This window comes from Culicoides brevitarsis, chromosome 3, assembly GCF_036172545.1.
Source record: "Culicoides brevitarsis isolate CSIRO-B50_1 chromosome 3, AGI_CSIRO_Cbre_v1, whole genome shotgun sequence".
Classification (NCBI taxonomy): Eukaryota; Metazoa; Arthropoda; class Insecta; order Diptera; family Ceratopogonidae; genus Culicoides; species Culicoides brevitarsis.
In genome coordinates, this window is record NC_087087.1 from 35,439,133 (window position 1) to 35,464,514 (window position 25,382).

General features: G+C 29.1%; 5 protein-coding genes across 7 annotated transcripts in view; 3 read left to right on the forward strand and 2 right to left on the reverse strand.

Annotated features, from left to right (window-relative positions):
- Window positions 1–533: 533 nt before the first annotated feature.
- Window positions 534–3,183, forward strand: LOC134833789 (adapter molecule Crk). The gene is made up of 8 exons (XM_063848239.1): window positions 534–807; window positions 994–1,116; window positions 1,469–1,673; window positions 1,734–1,862; window positions 1,921–2,028; window positions 2,098–2,215; window positions 2,350–2,520; window positions 2,599–3,183. The coding sequence occupies exons 1-8, from the start codon at window positions 773–775 to the stop codon at window positions 2,625–2,627; spliced, it is 918 nt and encodes a 305-aa protein (XP_063704309.1). The 5' UTR covers window positions 534–772; the 3' UTR covers window positions 2,628–3,183.
- A 1,558-nt stretch (window positions 3,184–4,741) lies between these two features.
- Window positions 4,742–6,802, reverse strand: LOC134834296 (leucine-rich repeat-containing protein 15-like). The gene has a single exon (XM_063848917.1). It carries the CDS (start codon window positions 6,734–6,736, stop codon window positions 5,138–5,140), a length of 1,599 nt encoding a protein of 532 aa, XP_063704987.1. The 5' UTR covers window positions 6,737–6,802; the 3' UTR covers window positions 4,742–5,137.
- Window positions 6,803–7,201: 399 nt separating this feature from the next.
- Window positions 7,202–12,056, forward strand: LOC134833461 (uncharacterized). The gene is made up of 5 exons (XM_063847778.1): window positions 7,202–7,713; window positions 7,909–8,185; window positions 8,244–9,318; window positions 9,376–10,958; window positions 11,027–12,056. Exons 1-5 carry the CDS (start codon window positions 7,276–7,278, stop codon window positions 11,269–11,271), a joined length of 3,618 nt encoding a protein of 1,205 aa, XP_063703848.1. The 5' UTR covers window positions 7,202–7,275; the 3' UTR covers window positions 11,272–12,056.
- A 4,267-nt stretch (window positions 12,057–16,323) lies between these two features.
- The window catches only part of LOC134835914 (eye-specific diacylglycerol kinase), a 61,699-nt gene continuing 52,640 nt past the window's right edge, over window positions 16,324–25,382 (reverse strand). For 2 of the 3 annotated variants that reach the window (XM_063850933.1, XM_063850931.1), the window contains 3 exons: window positions 23,779–23,936; window positions 23,555–23,718; window positions 21,436–23,256 (listed from right to left, as the gene is read on the reverse strand). In XM_063850933.1, the coding sequence (XP_063707003.1) occupies window positions 23,219–23,256; window positions 23,555–23,718; window positions 23,779–23,936 (360 nt within the window). In that variant the 3' untranslated portion in view covers window positions 21,436–23,218. Of the gene's footprint in view, window positions 16,599–21,435; window positions 23,257–23,554; window positions 23,719–23,778; window positions 23,937–25,382 lie in introns of those variants that run through there. The other variant, XM_063850932.1, reaches the window with a different exon arrangement.
- LOC134835915 (gametocyte-specific factor 1 homolog) lies at window positions 20,288–21,210 on the forward strand. Its single transcript, XM_063850934.1, has 3 exons — window positions 20,288–20,458; window positions 20,519–20,644; window positions 20,699–21,210. Exons 1-3 carry the CDS (start codon window positions 20,408–20,410, stop codon window positions 20,999–21,001), a joined length of 480 nt encoding a protein of 159 aa, XP_063707004.1. The 5' UTR covers window positions 20,288–20,407; the 3' UTR covers window positions 21,002–21,210.

The window sequence follows — 25,382 nt, forward strand, 5'->3', positions numbered from 1 at the left end:
TTTGAATCTTTTGATCTTCTCATGAAAACAAATCCTTATGATTTTTATTTATGAAATACTGTACTTTGACATTAAAATTTTTGACATTTAAAATTAGGGTTGAAAAAATTTTTTGACTTAAACATTTCATTAAGTTTAACTAAAATTAAGTAAGTTTAAAGTTAAATTAAACTTAATGAAATCTTTAAGTCAAAAATTTTGAAATTTTATTTTTTTTAATTTTTGAGTTTTTTAAAAAAATATATTAAAATTAAAATTAAATTAAATTAAATTAAATTAAAAATTAAACTTTTAAATTATTATTTAAAATCTTTAAAAAAATTTTTTTTAAATTTAATTTTATTTTTTTATGTCGACTTATTTAATTTTACTTTTGTATTAAGTTAAGTTTTAATTTAATTAAGTTTTTAATTTTTTTCTTTTGAAATTTTCATTAAGTAAAAGTTAAAGCAAAATTAATATTGACGTTTGAGCGAAAAGTTTTTTCAGCCCTGTCAAAAACAAACCCCATCTTTTATCCGAGAGAAAACAGTAGAACAGCAAGAATCGAAAAATTAAGAGCTCGCAAAAATATTTTTATTATTCTTGACAATAATGGTGTAGTCCATCTGCGTGTTTATAGTTTTATCTGGAATTTATTCGTGCTAACGAGGAATTGAAGTAATTAGACAGCAAAGCGTTGCATCATTCAGACGAACGAAAAATTCTTAATTGAAGACAAGGAAGAAGAGGAAGAAAAAAAAAACAAATAATAAAAAGGGCAGCAGAAAAAATGGCAGGCGTTTTTGATGTAACTGATAGGAACAGGTATGTGCGGCGAGAAATGATATCGCGCGAGAGTGTTTATGGGTTTGTGGCGCACGATTATGCGGATAATTAATTAATGGGTGTCGAGATTATAAATGCAAATTTATATTATGCAACATGCGAGTCTTGTCTCTTGTTTGTGTTTTGGAATTGACTTTACAATGTGTTTTTTTCTTTTCGTTTCAGTTGGTATTTCGGGCCAATGTCACGACAAGAAGCCACGGATTTGCTCATGAACGAACGGGAGGGAGGCGTTTTCTTGGTTCGTGATTCTACAACAATTGTTGGCGATTTTGTCCTGTGTGTTAGGTGAGTATTTTTATACATGGGATATAGACAGCGAGAACGACACGGTGATTAATATTAATATGTTGTGTAGTTTTTTCCATTGTTTTCCGTATATGATAGTTGTTCCTCGCTCGTTTGCTTCTCGTTGTTTATTTAAACAAATAACAGAAAAAAATAATAAATAAATTGAAAGAAAGGCAGAACATTCTCGCTTTTTTTCGCCTTTCTCCGTACATTCGCTACTCATTTATTTATTAGTTTTTATCAACATCATCATAAAAAATTGTAATTTTTCTTTCATTCTATCTTCGTTCGCATATTTCACGCCGCACGCAAACAACACATTACGACACACATAAAAAAATATCAACAGAGAGGATTCCAAAGTGAGCCATTACATTATCAACAAAATACCGCAAAACAACCAATTTGTTTACCGCATTGGCGATCAATGTTTTCCTGATCTTCCGGAATTGCTGAGTTTCTACAAACTTCATTATCTGGATACGACGCCATTGCGAAGACCTGTGCATCGCAAGACAGAGATGTATGTCGGAAAATTCGACTTCGACGGAAGCGTAAGTAACTTTTGAATGAATTTTCTTTGAAAAATGAATTAAATTTCATTTTTTTAATAGGATGCGGATGACTTGCCATTCAGAAAAGGTGAAATTTTGTACATACTTAACAAGGATGAAGAACAATGGTGGACTGCGCGTAACGAAAAAGGACAAATTGGTCAAATTCCCGTGCCGTATATACAAAAAGTAAGCAAAAATTTGATTTTCTCGATTGAATTTTTTTAAAAAATAATTTTGATTGCAGTATCAGGATAATCGTAGTAATTCAATGGAACGACAATTGTCGACAGGATTAAATAATCATCATAGTGTTCACCAAAGTGAAAATACGTTAAAGAAAAATAATTTAAATGTAAGTTTTTTTCTGCTTCAAATTCTTGTTGAACTCAATTTTGATTTTTGCAACTTTTTTTTTGTACAGAGAAAATTGCCAGCATTAGCAAGAGTCAAACAAGCTAGAGTGCCAAATGCGTATGACAGAACAGCGCTTAGATTAGAAATCGGCGATACAATAAAAGTTACCAAAACAAACATCAATGGTAAGTGTGCCAAAAATCTCTTCACATAACTGTCAAAATCAATTTGTATCCGAAACATAATTTGATTGATAATTTTTTGAATGTGTCAATCAATGCAAAAACGTAAAATTCATTCTACTCCAATTCAATTTCAGGTCAATGGGAGGGCATTCACATGACAACCGGCAAAACGGGCCATTTCCCATTCACGCACGTTGAATTCATAGATAATGAAAATGAAAATGAGGAACAACAATGTACAGACCCAAATTGTCCAGAATCGCAAATGGGTAATAATTGGTGTACAGATGCCAAATGTAGTCAAGGTTATTAAAGATACAACATTTTTTATTATTATCATTATCATATTTAAGACATTTCACGTACATTCAACAAACTTTTAGATATACAGACGCCCGTTATTCGAATTTGAGAATAATCGAATAAGATTTGCTCTTGAATACAAAATTTCGAATGGAAATTTTTTTTAAACTAAGTAGTTTAACATTTTTTTATGTGACAAAAGTGAAGACTTTTTTTTAGTATTTATCGCATTTAATTTAACAAAAAAGCAAAAACATTTATATATTTAATAATAATTCTTGTCTCACTAGTTGTTAAAAATTTACAATAAAAAAAAGCTTTTTTTGGTGAAAAAAATATTTATAAACAATAATCCAAAACAAAAATGTAGAGTTTTCGAATAATATAATAACAATGAGATAATGGAAGAAAAGAGTCATATATTGTATTTATTGATGTAGATAAGGTATTTAAACGAGAAGAGTTATATAATTGAAAAACAAAAAGAAATGATGGAAGACGAGTGAAATGTTTGAAAAACAGACAGACAACAAAAGTTTCGTTCATCATTATTATTATACTATACAACATTCACGCGAGTGCTGCTCAAAACAAAAAAAAAAGAATTTTATTAATTAAAAGAATTTAATGTATATTTTTTATGTGTAATATACACTTATCGTGCGCGTTAATCTTTATCTATATGAAAAATCAAAAACATTCAAGAAAAATATAAAAAAAGTATTATTATTAATTGCAAAAAAAAAACATATATAAAAATTGCTTCCATAGTTACATACATACAACAAACATAAATAATTAATAATACATAAAGAAAAAACATTTGCTGTGTTATTTATTATTATTTTCTACATATATATTTTTTAATAAAAAACAAACAAACATTTTCAATCTGAATCTCACAACAAATAACTCACACAGAGCAGCTAATTTATACGACTTTTTAATTAATATTATTATAGTTGATGTTCCACAAATAAAAGTCTACTACAAACATAATAATAAATAACATATATAAAAGATGATCCAAAAATATTTTATGAAAAACTCGTACTTGACATCTTCAAAAAAATATTTCACCTGATATCGCGCTTAGAACAGGAAAAAAAAGAAAATCATTCTCACCGATTCATGTTTAAACATTAATATTAACGAAAAAATTAACTAAATTTTCTTGTGTCACAAAAATAAAAAATAAATTGCACAATCACTAGTCATGTATCATAAACGTTCACATTTTCTAAAAAAAAAAATAAAAAATCGGTAGAAATTCAAAATATTCATCAAACTTTAAAATAAAAAAAAAATAATAATAAATAAATGATGAAACAAAAATAAAATCAGGAAAGTAATAGAATGTAAAAAAGTATACTAAATGTGTAATGAACAACGAAAAAGTTATTGTATTATTATTATAAATTAGTAGATTATTATTATTTGTCTTTCAAAATATATATTTTTTTCATACATTAACAACTTTCCTCCTCCTCTTCTTAATAAAATATTGATGGTTTAAACGTTTGTCTATTTAAACAAAATAAACATAACTTATAGGAGCAACTAAAACAGTAATGTGCAATATATATGATTGAAATTTTATTTTCTTCACACGATAAATAATCAAAATGTTTAACAAATGGGACATATTATAGCAGGTTTCAATACATTTAGCTTAGTATTTGACCAATTTGCTAAAAAAACAGAATTTCATTAAAATAAAAGCAAAATTAGCATTTGTTTATCCTAAAAATATATATTTCTATATGATAATTTTTATAATGATTTGAATCAACTATATAACTTAATTGAAAAGGGGCTTCTTTGATTGTGTAAATACGAACTATAACAAATTTTATATTCATTTCGCATAAAAAAAAGTATAAAAATTGATATTATTTTATAATTTAAACGTAAAGTATATATTTAGTTGAAAGAAAGAGTATGATAATAAATATATAAATTTTAAAATTAATCAAAAATTTTTAGTTGCCAAATATATTTTATAAAAATATTAATAATTTTAGTTTTAAATAATAACATTTTATGTATAATTTTCTTATCATGCATAAAATGTACCAATTTTGTAAAAAAAAAATAAACTTTAAATAATGAAAAATAGACAAAATATATAATATTAAAATGAAATAGATCAATTTATAATTTTTGGGGATGTTTTAAGATTTTTTATTATATTTCGAGTTTATTTCCTTATAATGTATGATAATACAGCAATATTTTATTTTATACATTCAATATATAGATTATGTATAATTAAATTGGAAGAATTAATTACGAACAATAATGAACGCGCAGTTGTGAGAAAAAAATGATTAATTATAATATACAATAACTATGATTATCACAATATGATAACTTTAAACATATTAATTAATTAAACAATTATTACAACAAAAAATTGAAACATTGACGAAATTACCTATTTAATTATATTATTAATTAAGGAATTAAGGCAAAAACAAAAAATAAAATTATTCTAATAAAAATTTAAAAAATTGATGTTTGATATGGCACCTTCTTTGGTCCTTTTAAATATGTCAACTGGAGTATTTTATATGTTTTAAGAGCATTTTCAGTTCAGATCATAAGTTTTTAAATTTTTTAGAGTATTTGATCGTCTCCATCGTCTCGAAGTCTTGTGCCTCCTCCTCCGCTAACTCCATTTTCTGTTTCTCTCATGTTACTGTACGATCGGAATCGTCTTCTTACATCGTCAATTTTTTCAATTAATTGTCGTCTGAAAATCGCAACAACAACAACGAATGCCGTAACGAAAATTCCAACAACCATCCATTCCCATCTGAAGTTACTTGGTTCGTCATCAGGAACGCAAGTCGGAAACAATCCTCGACCATTGGAGGAAAATTCTATATTTTTGCCATCAGTTGTATTGCGAACGTAATTCACCATTTGCTCAACAAAGGCGCATTTGAACTCATTTTTGTCCAGATAAAAAGATTGCAATGATGGAAGCGTATTCGAGATTTGTGTGTAATTGATTTGACGCAAACGATTGTCTTCCAAATTGAGTTGTGTGAGATTTGACAAACCATCGAACCAAGAAAAGTCGAAGAATTTCAAATGATTTCCGGATATTGAGAGAATTTTCAAATCTGGAACTGGTTTGAACATATTTTCGTACAAACGGAATGCATTTTTATCTAAATAGAGAGATTTTAGTTTTTTCATGCTCGTCATAAATCCCGGCGAGATTTCCCATAAATCGTTTTTCATCAATTTGAACAAAGTTATGTCTTGAACAAAGTCTGGAGGAATGTTTAAAGCGTGCAATTTGTTTTCACTCAAGTCTACAGTCTGCAATTGAACTTCCTTACGATCGATTCGGATATTGGAAATGTTCGTAAAAGTGTTTTTACGAAGGTTCAAGTAACGAATTGTGATGTTCTCCGTTGCTTCTGTTGATTTTCGAAGCACCAACTCATCCAAGAAGCAATCCGATAAATCGAGTTTGTTCAAACGCGGCGTTGAAAGATCCAATTCGACTTCTCTCATGTGATTTCCCGTCAAATCGATCGTATTCAACTTTTTATTGTGCACAAAACTCAACGGATTCACGTCAATAATCTTGTTGTGATACAAATAAATGTTCCTTAAGTTGTCGAGCATACTAAAAGTCTCTTTGTGTATCAATTGGATGACGTTGTGACCCAAATCGATAAATTCCAATTGTTTAGCATCACGAAACGCATTTGACCAGATTGTTACAATTCGATTATGAGCAAGATGCAGCGCCCGAAGATTCGTTGCTCCAACGAAAGTTTGCGTTGTGATGTCTGTGAGTTGATTTCGCATCAAATTCAGTTCAACCAGATCTGTGGCATTCACAAAAGTTCGTCCTCGGATCTGCGTTAAGCCTGTATTGCTCATGTCAAGTGACTCCAGATGAGGAAATTGATCGAAAATCTCTTTGGGCAGTGTTGACACAAAACTATTTTGGAACACTAACGACGTAAAATTTTCTTCACGAGCATTTGTGAATGATAGTTTCACATTTTGGTTTTGCCAAACGTCGCGAAACTCCTCGATGATGCATGTTGTTGTCGTAAAACTGCAAGAATTTTTTGTCGTATGTGTTTCCGAGACATCACAGTCGAGAAGGATTTCGTTTGTACCGCATCCCGTAAAGAACTTTACAACGAAAATGAGGAAAATTCGAAGGATTGCTTGATTTGTCATCATTTACGCCCTGCTTTTGGCTGAATTGTCGTCACTGTGCAGAGCAAATGATGAATTTTAATGAGATATTTCCTCTTTGCACTTTTTTGGGTGTCAAATTTTTTTTTTGTATGCGTTTTGTTTGATAACAAATATTGGGGAGAGAGAACGAGAGAGAGAATTTTGAGTAAAGTACAGAGGTTTTCGTTTAAAATTGAACAAATTTCTATTTTATGACACAAAATTAACTAAAATTTTCATATTTTGATAAAAAAATTAATTTTTGAATTTTAAAATTTTTTTCGAGAAAATTTAAAAAAAAATTTCTATGAAAAAATAATTTTTTAAAGAAAATTAAATCTCAGCAGGTATCATTTTTAGTTGAAACACACTGTATCAGCTGATCGATTTCAGAGCGAAAATTCCGCCGTCACTGGAGAAAAATTCTCATTCTCATTGTTGCTTTTGCTTCGAATTGTCACACAACAAACAACTTTTTACATAATCTGCGGAATTTTCTTGCGAATTTCAAAACGATATGTGATTTGCGCGAAATTATCATCATGGTTCGTGTATTATCTGTGTACCATTTCCTCGGGCAGAAGACAAAAACAATCGAGGATATCGTCGATTCCTGCCTCATCCCCGAAAATCGATTGGTTCTTGCCAAACGAAATGGATTCATCGAGATTTTCGACCTGAACGACGACTCGGAGGAAAGTTGTGCGTGTTTTGCGACAATCGACGACGTCGTAACCGTGGAATATTGCATTCAGGGCAACTATTTGGCGTGCCTCGAGGAAAAGCAGTCCAAAGGGAAGTGCGTGAAAAGCGTTCGTGTTTATTGTCATTTCGAAGCGGCGGGACAAGACACAAATTTGGGAATAAAAGCACGGATTGCGGGTAAAACGACGCCCATTTACAGCACATCGGAGACACGATGCTTGGAAATGTTGGAGATACCGCTCAAGACGGTGCCTGAAATCGTCGCGTGTTGTCAGGTAAGAACATGGGTGTGAATATTTTGCTTGAGGATGAGCTCATCGCATCGCGTCATTCGTCCCATTTTTTCACATTTGTATGTGTATGCACATAATTATCGATGATGAATGTTATTAGGATTAGTTTTCGCTCCTTTAAACATTCTTTACTAACACGCACACTTGTGTTTTTTCATTTTTTCTCCCATCATACAGTCAACGGGAAATATGTTTATTTTGTCCGGTAACACGATACAACCATTCGTCTTCAAATATTGCTATAATGACAGCACCAAATACAAATTTATCGATTTCATGGAAGCCAACTTTTACGTGGAGTTGGATTTCAAGCCGACAAAATTGGAAGTTGCTGAGAACATTTTCGCTGCCATGAATCAAATGTACGTGAATGTATTTCAAATTATCGGGGCGTCGTCGAGTGTTTGGAACAACAGCAGTAATGAGGCATCGACGAGTAGTTTTATCCCATCAGGTAAGATTTTTTCATTCAAAATTTCATTAATTTTTGATTTTTTTCAAATTTTTTTTAGACAACAATCATAATATTGAACCAAAATTCCGTATAGATGTCTCACGTGATCTGGATTACAATTTAATTAAAGACAAAAAGGAGATAAATGATCAAATTTTTCTCGTAGATTTGACTTCTAAGGCACAACAAACGCAACAACGCAAAAGTGACTTTGACTCTAACGAAATGAAACCGATTGTCGTGACAAATCTCTCGTGTGTCATAAAATTTTTGGATGAAAGTGATTTGTGCAGTGTCGATATTCAGACGTTATTACAGCTAAAACTGGCTCCTGTACGTCCTTTGGATCAACTTTCGGGATACAGTTACAAATTTTTATGTTTAACCTTACGCCCTATTTACGTCGAACAAAATACAAAACGAACTGCACGTGAATTTTCACTCGAATCAGCATTTCATCAACATTTTATTGGATGTTCTGTGCTTGTGACAACACAACAAGATGGTTACTTGTATCAAGTTTACAACGAAAAACATTCCACGGGAAAGTGTCATGCCTTTCCATTTACATCTCCTGTTCGAGACGTTGCTTTGGATGACACAACTTTGCATGCACTCACCGATAACGGCATTGAATCTTATACAGTTCGTACGGGACATCGACTTTTCAACGATGTGCTTTCGAATTCTGCATCGAGTAACACAAAAATCGTGCCTAACATGAACAAAAGCATCTGTTTGATCGGATTAAGGCCCTTTTTGGGTGTCAGAAAGATCCTCTTGAGTGATACGAATCTAGTCTTATTAGCAAATTCGTTAAATAGTCCAACGACACAAGCAGGCGATCATCAATGGACCATTTATAATTTGCAAATTCCGAGTGCAGACATGATTTATCGAGATTTTGAGGATTTGGCAAAGAAGAAATACAGCAAAAATAGAAATGCGTTCATAGATTTGATTGAAGAAGCGCACATTATACTTCGAACTAATTTGGAAGTATCGAAATTGGTAAGCGGCGTTGACGAGGATATGGATTGTGCAGCTATTGCAACGCTGAAGGCGAATAATTCGAAGGAAGTTGGAGAAATGTACAAGGATTCGTGCATTTTATTGGGAGATTTGTATGCGTTGTAAGTTTTTTTTATGAAAATTTTCATGAAATTTCGTTTTAAATATTTTTTTTGTAGATCCAGCGAACAATCTGAATACAAACAAAGTTTACCGTACTACATGATGGGAGGATTGTCGCTTCTCGACATCTTCAAACGACTCAAGAAACTCCAAAATGGGGAAATGAAGTGCATCACAAGTCTTATTTACACACTAAAAACATATTTAACACAAATTATCGCAAACGCAAGTGAATTAGATGCACTTTTGAGCAAAACTGTTCGTCACGATGAGTTTATTCCGTCGGAGCAATTCAATGGGCACGAAGCAGGCCTTCCCAAAACCGTCAAATTTGGTGAAATTATCATTGAAGTACTTGCCAAGTACTCTCCCACAGAATTGGCGCCCATGATTTTGCAACTTCCCGTTTTCATGGATTACATCGGGAGCGGAATGTTTGAAGTTATCAAAGGTTTCCCTTCGAAAACGTCGGAGGACATCATTTGTTTGGTCTTTTACTTGATGAAACGTAACGAAGTTACGAAAGCACGAGCCATGTTTGAGGAAATTAATCACGAGCACATGCGAGAAACGCTTCAAAAGCATTATCGATTGCTTTTTGATGCAACAGTGAATTCAAAGGGACTTCGCGTTGTGAATTTCTCCGATTTCACGGATTTATTCTTCCTCAATACGACAAACGTGCATCAACAGAACCTTTTCACGGACATTTGTTTGCACGTTTTGACAGAAACGCAATTTTTGGACTACGAAACCCTGCTGAAAATGTTCATGGATCACTTGTCGGCCTTAATTGGGAACAATAGTTACATAAATGGGCAAAATTTGGTACAAACGTTCCTCGAAAAGTACTTCTTTCATATCAACGTGAAACGATGTCTCGGAAATGGCGGAACAAAATCCGGCGACGACTATACTTCAATGGATGTTTTTTCATCGAATTCTGAACCGGCAAGTCTTCGTAGCATCAACGACATTTCCGCGTCAGAATCGGAGAATTCCCTCAAAAAAAGTATTCGTATCCTGATTCGGTTGTATTTGACACATCTGAAATATGCAACGTGCAATTCGCCGCTTGTTCCGCAAGAAAATGGCGTCGAACATGAAAACGAAGATGAAGAATTGAAAAATTTCGATGAAAAAATCGACAATTTTATCGAACGTTACAAATCAATGACACAACGCACGGATTTGGCGACGTACAATACACGAAATATTTTGTTCTTTGAACATAGATGCCATTATTTGACGCTAATGTCGCCGTTCGAAGAAAATTTACTCAACAGCATGGGACAGAGGAAGATCGAAAGTGAAACGATGGTTACGTTGTTGAAATTGCAATCAATTTTGTGCAATCAAGAGTTATTGGCTGACTTACAGAAGGATGTTTTACAGTTTTTACAGCAAAATAACGATTTAATTGGAGCAGATGCGATTCTAAGTTGTCTTTATCCAACGAACGTCAGTGTAGAATTCATTTTAGACAAATGTCCTCAAGCTGTGCTTGAATTCGGCATCAACAAATTTCGCACAGATGCGGATTGGGTCTTTTTATTGAAGTGTGTTCAGCAAAAGATGAATTTTTATGACGAAAATCGGAATTTGAAAGCACTTTTGTTGTATTATCGCATCTTTAAAGGTAAGATTTTTTTTTTTGAAAATTATTTTTTTAATGTAAAATTTAAAAAAAATCTTTTTTTTTTTTAGAAATTCTTGAATACATCGCGGTCTCATACCCATTGGAAGTGACAATGAAGATCCTGCAAGACAAAAATTACGTTCTGAAAAACCTCGAACATTCCAGCAGCATTCCAAATTACAAATATTTATGTGATTTTACCGACTACATCAACATCTGTTCAGACACAAAGCACTCAGCGAAGCTTAAACAAATGATCGAACAAACGGGACATCAGCTTTTCGAAGCGATCAACAAGAATAAAATGGTTTAACTGACAACTTTTTAACCAATTATTACAAAAACCATCATCGAGTGTCATATTTTTAGAGCTTATTTTTACCTTTTTAAGAACTTGACTTTTTAAACTTTTTTCTAAATGAATTTTTTTAGCGCCAGCTTTTATTTAATAATCGTAAGTTATATCAGCGAGCAGCAGCTTTAATTGTGATCAAAATATATTAATATTAGTTTTAAACATAACTGCTTTGAAAGCACAAATATTTATTAAAACGATAGACAATTAAGTATTAATTAAATAAATTAGCAGGGCACGAACACAAAAAAAAATCAATAAATCAAGCAATTCAGAGGACTTGAAATTACAGGTAACATTTTTTGGGACACAATTTTTGTGAGAAACTGAAATGAAGAGACAATTGATACGCATTTTTACCATAATTAGAAGATAGAAACCTAAAGCACTAAACGTTTTAAGGAGATTTATGTCGTGAAAGTCGCTTTTATCGTGATTTTTGAACGTAGTTGTCATATTTGTACCACTGAAAGAAATAGAAAGTAAAGTATAAAAGTCGTAAAAAGACGAATTTTTATGAAAATTTAATAAGAAAAGTTAAAATACGAAAAAATATTTAAAATTAATTGACATTTAAAATAGAGCAATTACTTAAAATTCGAAATAGAACTTTTAAACAATAAATAAAATCAAAAAAAATTTTTTTTTCAACAACATACATTTTTGCATGTCAAGTCAATATAAAGTTTATCTGTATTTTTTTGTCTTTTTCAAGAAAATCAAACAAAACAAAGAGATTATTAAAAGAAAATATTTATTAGTCAATACAAAATATAATAAAAAATACTTACGTAGTTAAAAATCGAGCATTTGAGTGTTGTTACTCATGTTTTAATAAAAATAATTCCATGAAAAATCTGATTTTTTTATTCAAATTCTCCATTTTACAATAAATCCTTACGTTTCACACGAATATGCGGTACCAATGACGCCTCCAAGTTTTGCATGTCATCTAAAGTCGGATTAGAAAACGAGTCTTCCAACGATTTGATCAAACTTTCCGTGGCATTTGTCGCCGTACGTTTCACTCGGAACGAAGAAGGACCCAATTTTGCTTGAAAATATGGAATTATTCCTTCTTTTTCCATGAAATCCGGATAATCGATGAGCTTTGCATTACGACGATGTGCCTTGTGACGTCGATTTGCACGTTTGAATGACTGAAGACGTTGATCAGATCGACTTTTACTGAAATCCGGAAAGGAATTGTAGACGGCATGCATTTCACGACTATGCGGTAAGATGTAAGAAGAAGATGAAATGAACTTATTATGACTCGTCTTTGGATGCAGTTGTCGGAAATGCTTGAAACCATGTTGAGTTTGAAACTCAAAAGAAGTTTTTACACAAAATATGGTCAAAAAATATACGAGAGCAAGAAAAAATGTATGGAAAGTCATTTTTTGTCAAAAATTCAACTTTGACAAATAACTCTTTGGTATCCTTGAAGCCTTTTAGAAAAAAAATATTTTTTTTTAATTCAGTAAATTACAGTGTGATCTCTTTATTTATTCATTTTTTTATTTTAAATATATTTTTATTCATTGTTCTTTGAAAGATCTTCGTGATTGATGATCAAAGTTTAGTTTTTTTTTTAGATTTTAGATGTTTTTAGGGGATAAAAAAGATATAAACTCAAAAATTAACAAAATTTAAATAATTTTGGCAATATGATGATTTTATTAAAGGACGGTGCTTTTAAAGTTCTCATTAATTAAATTAAGAATGAAATTCTATCGCGGATAAGAAATTAATAGTGCTCTTAATATTAATTATCTTTACATATTATATTACGTTAATAACTTTAATTATTTCTGTTTTTATTATTAATAAACATTTTATATTTTTTTTCAAAGATTCTATAATAATTAATGAACACCGATTTGAGAAAATGTTTTTCGAAGATTTTCATTGTTTGTAATTTTATCATTATCTTTGTTTCTTTTAATATATTATATATTTTGTGTGTATTGAACTGAAATTTGTAATAATGATACGACACAATTTATAATAAAATTTATGTTTATTATACTAACTTCTTCTTTTGACTTTTTCTTGTTACTCTACAACTTTTTTTATGTTATTAAACTTTTAAATAAATATTATTTTAAATTTTCCCCATAATAACATGAATTATTTCAGAAATATATCTTGTTAATTATTATAATTATGCAGATGAGTTTTTATGTTTAATTGGTTCTCGTTTTGTTTTTCTCTTTTAAATAGTCTCTCTTTTGGTAATTTTTTTAATCATCATAATTTTATTTTCATATTCATATAAGTTTATATATAATCATCATTCATTAACAGTATAAAAGGATTTTTATTTAATAATTAGTTCAATTGTTGAAATTAAATATTTATTTGTATGCATAACAACGAAAAAATAGGACAACGTAATAAATACTTTATATAATAAAACTTGTTAATATGAATTTCGTGTTAATATTTTCATAATATATGTTTAAAAATGTACAATCATAACAATATTTAACAAATTTGGAAAAAATTTAAATTTTATTTAAACATGATTTGTTTCATAAGTCTGAGGGTTCTTTTCATCGTTTCCTTATATCTCTAATAGTAGTAGGAAACTATATTTTTTATTAAATTTTCATATACATTTTTTTGTTTTTGTTTTGTAAGGCGATTCATATAATTTAAAATTAAACCTTCATATAAAATTAAAGAAAAAATAATTTTTAAAATGATAAAAAAAACATCATGGAACAACAGCCAAAATGATACCTGATGTAATTGGGTAACCTTTTGAATGTAAATTGTCCATTGAAGTATAAATTAAGGAAATATTTGAAGAAAAATAAATTTTAAAATTATAAAGTTTCATTTTGTCTTGAATATGAGTCAGTCTCTTATTTATTCATATTTATAACTTAAACATAAGTTCTATATTATATTGATATATCAATTATAACACATGATTGATTCCTTTCAACTGACTGTCAACAGCAAAAATATATATTTCGTAACGCATGTCTGGTTGAAAAAAAGGATTGCCTCTAAATCAATCATGCGAAATTTAACGAATATTGAAAAATATGTCATATTATTATTAAAATTAAAATAGATTAAAATTACTAAATATATTGCTTTACACAGTTATTATTATCGAATGACTTCACAACAAGTATTTTTGATCGAATATAAATATCAATAACTAATTCTAATGACGCTTCCATCGCAAGTTTTAATAAAGTATAATGTAACAATAAATATCTGTTTCAATTTTTTTTACTTTGATTCGTGTTTGCAGCTTTAGGATTATTATAATTATGAAACAAATTTATTGTGAACAATATTAATAATTAATTTAATGAATAATTTTAATCATATATATTTTTTGTTATTATATTTAAAAAGCAGTTTGTCATCATAAAATATTTTTTAAATAACTATTAAACCACGGATTTTGTTCATCAATTAATAAATAAATAAATAATTTATGATGAATAATAAATGTTTCTGGTTTTAATAAATATTAATTGCTGTGAAAGCGTGCTAAAATATTTTAAAGTGAGTTCCTGTGAATACATTTAATTATATAGTAATACATAATAATATTTAATAAGGCAGAATATGTTTCACTAGCATACATGTTTAATTATAAGTTTATTTTAAATATATTAATTTTTTAAACAATCGACTGACTCATGTTCAAACAAACAAAAAAGCTTTAAAAAAGAAAAATCATTAAAACTTTTCAGACAATATTTTTTATCGAAAAATATTAAAATCAATCAAATGAAAAAATTAACAAAAAAAAATTATGATAATTATTATTTATCCTATTGACCTTGAAATAAATCACCATACACATTTATTTCCCAATCCTTTTTGTATCTATTTTAAAATTTCCAATTCCAAGTGCAATTCGCAGTTACAGTTTTTTTTTCATATTCTATGGCATGAATGTACAATTTTACATATATGTTGCTTTTGATTTAAATTACTCATTTCATTGAACCGAAAAATTCAAAAATTTGTATGAATAAAAAGTTGATTTAAGCGAGGATTAAAATTTTAACACTTTTTAGTATATTTTAAATATATATATTTTTATTTTCTTTATAGATCTATCATAAGACAGTAGTACGCGTATATTGAAAAGTTTTTATATATTAACTTTATTATAATTAATAACATTTTTTTTTTTGAAAAAGAATTTTAGATATATTTTATTTGATTTTTTATACTTTTTTTTTATTGAAAAATATACTACGTTCATAGTTAGTTAGTTAATTATATATTTTGTAGTTTACAATTTTTCATATACATAGTTCATTTGTTTTTATTATTTTTTATATAAATTCACATTTCTATGACCGTTTGTCAAAAATTTACAGAATTTTTATCGTTATTAAAAAATGTTAAGAAAAAATTAGAAATTCGGTGCAAAAATATCTCTTGTGTGTGTTTCAAAACGTTTTATATATTATATAAGTTATGTAATAATAATAAACTTTTATGTTTGATGTGTAACATCATCATCAGAATTGGACCCGGATAAAATTTAAAGTATCAAATGTTAGGGTTTTCTAAGTAAATATTTGTATTATTTGTTTTCCTTCTACTCTACATGTTTTATCATTAATTATATTATGTAAGTTATGAATGTTAAAAGTAATATATATTAAAAATTTTATGTTACATATCATGAAAATGGAACGTTTTAAATAGTATTTTTTATCTACTATACGTACGATTTATATTAATAATAAAGACGACAAAGTTTCTTTATGATTTTTATTTATTTTTACTTTTAAACTTTCTTCATTTTTCAAGACTCTGTTATATATTTGTATTAAAATTGATCTGTACAATAGTTGCAAGTAATAAATATCATTCGAAATTATGACATATGAGCTGAAATTCGTATTCTAAGCATTCGATCTACAGATATAGTTTATTATTATTATCAATTAATTGCTTTTTTCTTTATTAAACTTTAAAAATAAAACTTTAAAAATTAAATAAAAATTAATATGGACTTGCAAGACAATCAAATAACATTTTTCCTCTTGTCGCAGTATCGCAATAATAATAAAATAAAAATTGACATGCCAAAGTTTTCAATTGGATTTTCCTCTTATGTTATGCAAAAATGTCGTCGTTCTCGATGAAATAAAAATGAAAACCGCAAAGACGGAGATACTGAAGTGAAATGCGATTTTTATTGCTTCAACAAAATTTTTTCATTGCAATTTTTATGAGTATCTGCATTACTTATTCGTTCCATTCCAATATCTTCGATGCGAAATAAAAAACTAAAATAATGAATTTTGTATTAAAAGGAAGAAGAAGAAAAAATAAAATAAAATAAAATAAAAGGAAACTTGAACTTGAACTTAACGTAATTTCCTTAAGATGCATCTTTTTTGTGTGTGACAAAAGCGCAGTTACGGAAAGCAAGGCAGGAAATAAACTCGAGTGCATTGATGCATTAACGAGCATAGTTAGTTAAATTGAAAAATATAATGCACGAGGTATGTACTTTGAGGTATATAAACGCTTCTTGATGGAAAAAGTTACTAAAACATGATAATTTAAGGAAACAATGACGATGGAGACGACTAAATTGCGGTAAGATTCGAACAAAGTGCTAAAACAAGAGAAAAATTTAACATTTGCATACGAAATTCAGTCGAGAAGGAAGAAATCAGGAAATTATTTGCATAACTTTTATTCCTTCTACCAACTTTCATGTGGCAATAACAATGTTGGAGTGCATATTTCTCTCATATCTGCTTGAAAAACTTTTTTTTTGAAGATGAATTCACTTACATTTTGTTACATTGCACAAATTTACATGGAAATCGAAACGGCATGTGTTGCAAAAAGTGTTTTAAAGTTCAAAGATGGTTTTCGGTTAGGAATTTGGGAATTAGCGACGATTTTTTAGACGAGTAAACATCGCCAGGTCTGACAAAAATGTAAATAAAAAAGATTTATTATAATGTTTTCGGTATCATATCAAAATTTATGAGTTTATTCACCATCCCAGACCGCATAGATGTGCAAGGAGACAGGACAAAAAGATGCGAAGGACCGTGAGTGAGAAAAACGAGACAAATTTTCGATGACGTTGCACATAAGTTAAAACTTACTTGAGCGTATTTCTTCTTTTGTCGGGTAAGTAAAAACATATTTCTCTTCAAAATGAAATCAAAAGTAAGATTTTATTTTCTCGTAGACAAAAAGGACTTGAAAATATGAATTCCTCAACCCAAAGAAAAAAAGAAGTTAATAAATTTCCCACGAGAGACAACATTTCAACAACGATGAACTTTGTAAGCGATTAAAATTCTTTTTCAAAATTTTCGTTTCCTTTGCGTCGGCTCTACGACATTTTTCACGCAGGCAGACAACAAAAAATGAGTTGAGGCATTTCGCTTTAATTGTCTTAATGATACCATCGCAACAGAAATATGTACACAAAATAACAACAAAAAAAGGTTTATGTACAGACATTATCTCTAATTTATTGTAATTTTTATCATAGTAAAATATATTGGGTACCAACATATTTTCCGTTGTTGTCGTTCATTACGCAAAACATCGAAAAAAAAAATGAAAAAAGGAAATGATACTAATTGAAAAATAATACGATAACATCAGCCTAATGGTGTCTGAGAATCTTTTCATATGAGAAAAAAAATTGGAGTTGGAGCCCCATTTTTCTATCAACGTTCGTCAATGAGTCGTGCCATACTATTCATAACAATTCAATAAATAAAAATAAATTTCCATTAAATCACCTTGGATGGATGACAAATGAGATACGGGATGATAAAAATAAAAGATTTTTGTGATATAAAAAAAATAAGTTTGGTACTGACAGCGATGTTTGTGTCATGTCACTATTCAACGTTTCACAAAAGCAAAATTAAATTTATATTTAAAACTTATACGACATTGAAGGTATTTCAGGTAAAGAATGGTGAGAGGATGAGAGTTTTGTTTTAATTAAATATTTTCAGTCAGGTTGTTCAGGTACATCGTTTTCATTAAAAAGTTTTTTTTCTATATATTTTTTTTTATTTTTGCTTCTTCTATCTAAACACTTGACGACTACTTTTAACACACGTTCTTGTGATAAATGATGGATGATATGATTGGTGTTGCAGAAACTGATGACAAAAAGTATTTTCATGAAGAATTTTCTACCGTTAGTTGTGGTAAGATGAGATTTTTTTTACTAATTTTTTAAAAATTGAAATTTTTTAGCAAGAAAAAAATTTGAAATGTTAATTGGACAAAGTTTGATGCTTTTATCGTTGGAGCAAAAATTAATTTGAAAAGTTTTCTACAATTTTATTCAACAGTTAAGAAGAAATTAATCAATTGCTTTTATATTTATTTTTATATGATTCATCGGCATATGGATTTCCATTCGAAAATCTAGGGGCACAAAGATATTTCAATGGAATGCCTTGGAATTGACGTGCACGAGTCTGACAAGAGTCTTTTCTCAATAAGGCTCTTCACAGAGCGTGACATCTTTCGGTTATCTTAATTTTACAACAATTTATCATAAGATTCAATTTCATTATTTTTTTTAAATATAATTAATTTACACATCGAGAGATATCTTTTTTATCCTAATAATTAGGATCCTATATAATAAATTTATTATCACAATTAATATGCAGAGTAATAAACGCGTAGCGATGATAAATTGGAGAAGAAAAGTCCTTTTAATAAAAAAATATCCATCACTCTTGTTTGTTATTTTTTTTAAATTTCGAGATTTTTATTCTTTTCTTATTATATTATGTTTCATTATTATCATATTTATACACAAAAATGTTATTTATCATTAATAATTGACATGATTTATTATTATTTTACTTTTAATATTACTCGAAATCGGATAATATTGCTAATGGTTTGCATTTACTTATATACACGACAAAGACGACGCTTTGTTCCAAATTTGAAATCCCGTTGTATGGATTTTACTACTGTACAAAGAATTTCCGTTTTTTTAATTATCTAAATCTTAAGTTTTCATTTATACCTCGTATGTACCTTGCATTTATTTTTATAAAAAAAAAAAATATTTTTGTTCATAAAAAATTTTTAACTATTAAAAATATTAAAATTTTTTAACAATTTAAAAAAAAAATAAATATTTTAATCAGTAAAAATTTTTTTATGAACTTAGATGCTAAATTAGATCTTTTTATTCAAATTGATAGAAAAATGGAGTTCCGTATTTGTTCGAAAGCCAGATGTTCATTTCCTTAATTTTTTTTTATGACTCAGTATTAATGAATTTTTTCTTATTCTGACAGACACAAATAGACAAAGTAGCTGTGAATGTAAATTCAACAAAAAAAGGAAAATGTAATAATAATAAAACTGTCACAATGCTCGCAAAAGTATTTGATCCCATAATTTTCTCTGGCATGCTTTATTGCCTTGCGTCTTGACATTGTCGTTGGCACCATCGTTATGATTGCAATGAGAAGAAGGCGAGAAAAGAGGAAAATTGTCGCGGCGTCAAAACATAATAAAGATAACGACCGACTTGTTCTGCCTGTAGTTTCCTTATTTGACTACGAGTTCGAGCAAGAAAGAAAGCATTACAAAGTGCAGATGATGATGACGATGATGAGATGATGTTCAAAGACAGACATTGTAATAATATTATAATGTGCAAGGATTACAATCTTTCTATCTAATATTGGAAAATATTGCGAGGGATGATGTTGATATGAAAATCAGATAATTTTTCATTGTGTTTGTCGAAGTGCTTTGATGTTGCCTTGTCAATTATGGAAAAACATGTTGTTATCTGTTATTGATTATTATTATGATTTCTAATTATTGTGGATTTGTAGTTTGAACATTTTCAACTTTTTACATAAAATAACGATTTTTGTAGGGTCAAAGGGTTAAGAAATAGAAAAAATGTATTTAAGGGTTAAAATTAACTAAAACGACTCGAAAACCGCTCATTATTTTTTACGGTTCATCTTTTTGTTTATCACGCTTGTCGCAAAAATCTTCTTTTTTTAGCATTTTTTCTTAAATTGTAAATAAAATTAGGTTTTAATTAAGAAATTTAGCAATGGAATTGCCTCCAGGATTTGAAAAAGTCATTCCTTGCCCTTATAATCCGGTAAAATTGCTCAATAAATTAATAATTGAGTATTTCATAACCAACAATTTGTATTTTCAGAGTCACATGATTTTACCTCATCGAATGCAAACTCACTTAACAAAGTGTGCCAAGCAACATCCCCATATGAAACTGGAAATTTGTCCTTTTAACGTCACTCATAGGATGCGTTATGCCGCAATGAAGGTAAAATTTTCTCAATTTCTCGAAATCATATCAAAATCTTGTTTTTTTTTTCAGGAACATAAACTTCGTTGTCCCGATCGCGTAAATTTCGAACAATATTTGATAGATGTTGGAACTTCCAAAAAAGAAGAAACGCAAGACAGTTTGTTGATGAGACAACAAATTCAATTCAACCCTTTTATGACGCCTGAGGAAAGTTGGGACGATCTGAATGTTCCAACGTACGACTTCAAAAAGGCAGCTGAATCAAAGAATGTACTCCGAAGCAACAATGGCATGACGAAATACGAACGTCAAGTTTTCCGTGAAAAGGAACGCATTCGCTTGAACGAGATTCAAGAGAAAGAATTTCGTTGAACAAGTTTTCTGATGAAAGGCAGATGCAATTAGCAAAAATGTTTCACACTTTCAATTTTTTTAGAATTTTTAATTGAAATTTCATAGAAAAAGCAAATTTAGCAAAAAATTCGAAAAACTTTTTTTAGAATTTTTTTTTCACAAAATTAAACTTGATGAAAAATTTGTTTGGCTTGTAAAAATGAAAAATTAAAGTTGTACAAACAAAGTAAAAAAAACTTTAAAACAAACTTTTCCTGCACGTGACTGACAATCGATAAGAACGTAAATCAAGATCAAACTTGTGCAAAGAAAAAAAAACTTTCTGAACTGGACATGAAAGTAATGAACAGACGATAACAACAAAAAAGGTATTGTTCTCAACGTTAAAAGAAAGAAAAAGGGAGAAGTTATTTTTTGATTCCTTGTTAATGTACTTATACACAACTTATTGCCTCTCCTTAATGTTAATCTTAGAAAATCCCAACATTTACAACTAATTTCTTTCTTCTTAAAATCTCTGACATGTACGCCCATCAGCTCTTACGAAACTACTCAAATGCACGATAAAAGTGTATCCTTCGTCCTGCAAATCGAAAATGGGAAGAATTTAACACATTAAAGAAATAATAGCTTGGTTAATAGTAACCCTTTTAGATTCGCAAGGCAACTTACAACAAAAAATAATGGACCGGGGCAGGTATTATTGACATTAGTTCATCCGAAAAGCACTTAATGAAACGCTTTTCGGTCTAAAAGGAAAGAGTTTTAAGTGAACACTTATTGGTTCGTCGTTGTCTTTCAAAAAAAAAAAAAAGAGAAGAAAAATCAGAAATTACGTGTTCACATGCGAAACAATCATTTCCTCTTTTTACATTGATAAAAATAACTCGTTAGATTAATATATATGAAAAAGTGTGTCGACAATTAAAGAGCTTTTTGCTTCCATTTCCATCGCCATAGCATTTAGCTGTCAGAATATGGCGCATAAAAATAAAATACAAATGATTAGAGCTCTTTTTATGTGAACTTCGTTATATTAAATCGTTATTAATGTTGTTGTTGTTGTCCATCTGCGTGCGTGTGTGAAAGAGCATGGAAAAGAAAAATCAATATCAACATTTTTTTCAATAATGCAACTTTGACGTTCAACAGGTTGCTCGTAAAAACGATGATAAATAGCTTCAATATTGAAAATGTTGCGATGCGAGGAAAAAAATACTGAAAACAAAATTGATTGTCGACTAATGTACTGCTGGTAAATCATTAGTAACTCATTTTTTGAGGGAAATTGCGCGGAAAATTACATGTTGGATGAGGTAAGAACAAGTTTTGGACTTTTTTATATGAAAAAAAAATTGTATGATCCTTAAAAGTGTTATTTTGAGACAAATTATTACTTAAGACGTGTTAGTAAAGTAAAATCTCCTTCTCAAATAATGTTTCCGTCATTTATTTTTTCGTAATAATTAAATTTTCCGCCTTAAAACATAAAATAATAACAATTAAAACTAAGATAAATTAAATACTTAACAACTATATAGCTCAACAAAGAGGAATACTTAAAAGAAAAAACTTATAATAACAATAAATCATAATAAAAAATGAGATTATGACAACTTTTTTATATAAAAAATTAAAAAATAAAAATATTACGCAAGAAAATGCATTTCTCAATGTTCCGCATCTTCCTTGCAACTTTCCGCAACCAATTATCACAATTAATTAATTTTTCTTCGTAATTATACTCGTGGACAATTATTTGAATCTCTTACGTCGACAACGGAGGAAACATTGCAAAAAGCAACATCGAAATGCATTTTCATGCAAGTAACTTTGAAATGAAATAATAATTTATGCAAATTGAATGTAAGAATAAATTTCACTTATCTGACGCTTGCAAGCCTGCTGATGATGATTATTATTAAATATACTCTCTTTACTTACAGAAGACGTCAACTTTAGAACTTTGACATAAATTTTAATACAAAATATCAACGTTTTAATTATTCTTTAGGTATAAATAATAAATAAATAGTACGAATACTAAATGTAATAACAATCTAGTTATTTGAAGATTCGAGGAGCAACTTTTTGGTTGGAGGAGCACTAATCAAAAATATTAGCTATGTTTTACGTTATACAATAACAATTACTAAATTTTTTCATATTTTTTTTTTGTTTTTGGTTGAAACTCACTCAACAACGTCTTTTCTGTGTGTGATGTAACGAGTTTAGTTAAGATGTGTGGTTCATATTTTGGAAATGTTCCTGACCTGTAAAAAAATAACGGAATTATAGAAAATTTTATTTAAAAATTTTTATTTGTTAACTTGATAAATAAAAATTTAAATTTTGAAGAAAAAAAATGTAAAAATTAAAAAAAAAATTATTGAAAAATTTTTATTTGAAAATAAAATTTTTTAGCAAAAAAAAATTTTAAAGGAATTATTTAAAAACTCGAAAATTAAAATTTTAAATTTTTTAGAAAAAAAAAAATTAAAAAATCAAAAAACTAATAAATAAAATAATTAAAAAAGTTTAAAATTTAAAAAAAAAAATAAAATTTCTTACTTTCTAAATACGCTGCCAATTCGTGATCGTCGGCATGTAAGGCAAGAATTTTCGGTGTGTATCCTTGGTTGTCTTGCAAAACGAGACTCGCGCCAGCTGCGACAAGCATATAACAAATGCTTCGACGACGACATCCAGCAGCTTTGTGCAGCGCTGTTTGACCCCTTTAATGAGAAAATTTAATTTAAAAAAAATTATTTTTTTAGTTTTTTGTAAAAACTTACGTTTCATTGTCTACCATGTTAATTATGGAATTCGGAGCAAACGAGATCAGGTAACGAACGATTTCCTTGTGACCATATCGCGCTCCGTGATGCAACGCAGTTTGACCACTGGCATCTATCGACAACAACGAGTATCCCTGACTATGTAAATCTTTTAGCTGAAAGGAAAGGAAATAAGATAAGAGAGATAAAAATTTCCGTTTACGACTTTTTTTCAGATTTACAACAAAACAACTCGTCAGTTATTTGTGTGAAAGCAAGCAATGAATATCGAGGAAGAGTCTTGTAATACAACTCCCGTGGGATTAATTGTTCTCTTATGCATCGTAATTATCGTGATGACATGTCAGTCGATTATCCTCGGATTTATTTATTCCCGTTGGAGGAGTCACACAAATTTTCGACGTCAAAACAGGTCACCAGCGATATCAGTAATGCCAGATACGCCTCCGGAATATGCGACAGTTAATAAATTAAGTAAGAAAGACAATGAAGATGCGATTTATGAGAATCACCAACTCACAATGGCATCGAAAAAGACGAAAATTGAGGGAATAGCAGTAGAAAATGCTCTCTATAATGACATAGGAACGTTAAATGGTTTGAAAAACGAAAAAGATTCGTTCAAGAAAACTGATGAGACAATAGATAATTACACGTATTTCGAATGTAATGACATCCAACAACACATGAAAGTACAGAAATGAAGAAATTTCGAAAAAAAAATTGACCTTTACGTGAAATTTTCAACATTTCTTGAATAAAAAGTTCATTGTATGAAACTTTTTTTTTTCTTTAAAATTAATTTTTATCTTATTTTTGACTCCTGTTCATATTCATTATGTATCGAATTTTAGAGTAGAAGAAGAAAATGAATCATTTAGAACATAAAATGGCAGGAAATGATATTTTTATCACAATTTATCTTCTTGGGAGTCATTTCCTGAAAATTTTTTCATTGTATTATTATTTTTCTTACTGCTCAGTTTACTCTCAATTATTTTCATTGTGAGTTAAAAATGCAAATAATTCTTTTATTCTTTTCCATCACGAAACTCGTTCAATCTCTTAATTTCTTCGAACTCAAGACCCATAATGGTCGATATGAAGTTGAATTGGATTGTAAAGTACGAGATTTTTCTCTAAAAACTTTAGAAATTTTTAAATTTTTTATCATTTCAGAAAGCAAAAGCTACTATTCTGTTCCATAGAGATGAAGAATTTGTCATTTCCGATCTTTTCAGAGACGAAAAGCTTCAAAAGTGTCTTTTTATAAGAAAAATTTCTCTCAAAGCCGTTTTTCCAAATATTTCGTTAGTTGTAGATCATGTTGTCTTTAACGACAAACAGTCTGAATTGCAGTTTGAGAACTTCCAAAAAATCTTTTTCGAGAATCAACATTTATTGGGACATGTCAAACTCATTTTTCATCAATGTCTTTCCATTGTATTTGATGAGAGCGATTTTTATGCAGAATCATTGAACATACAACTATTCAATTCACATATAGAGACATCCAATAAGACAACAATTAATGCATTCGATCGTTATGCGGATTACGTTTTGGTATGAAATTCATCTTTTTGTTTGTCAAAATCTCATAT

Bases quoted from the DNA above. Each gene is read 5' to 3' on its own strand.
- LOC134833789 (XM_063848239.1), top strand. From the start codon at position 773: ATGGCAGGCGTTTTTGATGTAACTGATAGGAACAG. The intron at 1,674-1,733 runs GTAAGTAACTTT...TTTTTTTAATAG, and splicing joins AATTCGACTTCGACGGAAGC to GATGCGGATGACTTGCCATT. The intron at 2,521-2,598 runs GTTATTAAAGAT...ACAAACTTTTAG, and splicing joins AGATGCCAAATGTAGTCAAG to ATATACAGACGCCCGTTATT.
- LOC134834296 (XM_063848917.1), bottom strand. From the start codon at position 6,736: ATGATGACAAATCAAGCAATCCTTCGAATTTTCCTCATTTTCGTTGTA.
- LOC134833461 (XM_063847778.1), top strand. From the start codon at position 7,276: ATGGTTCGTGTATTATCTGTGTACCATTTCCTCGGGCAGAAGACAAAA. The intron at 7,714-7,908 runs GTAAGAACATGG...CCCATCATACAG, and splicing joins AAATCGTCGCGTGTTGTCAG to TCAACGGGAAATATGTTTAT. The intron at 8,186-8,243 runs GTAAGATTTTTT...AATTTTTTTTAG, and splicing joins GAGTAGTTTTATCCCATCAG to ACAACAATCATAATATTGAA.
- LOC134835915 (XM_063850934.1), top strand. From the start codon at position 20,408: ATGGAATTGCCTCCAGGATTTGAAAAAGTCATTCCTTGCCCTTATAAT. The intron at 20,459-20,518 runs GTAAAATTGCTC...TTGTATTTTCAG, and splicing joins TTCCTTGCCCTTATAATCCG to AGTCACATGATTTTACCTCA. The intron at 20,645-20,698 runs GTAAAATTTTCT...TTTTTTTTTCAG, and splicing joins TGCGTTATGCCGCAATGAAG to GAACATAAACTTCGTTGTCC.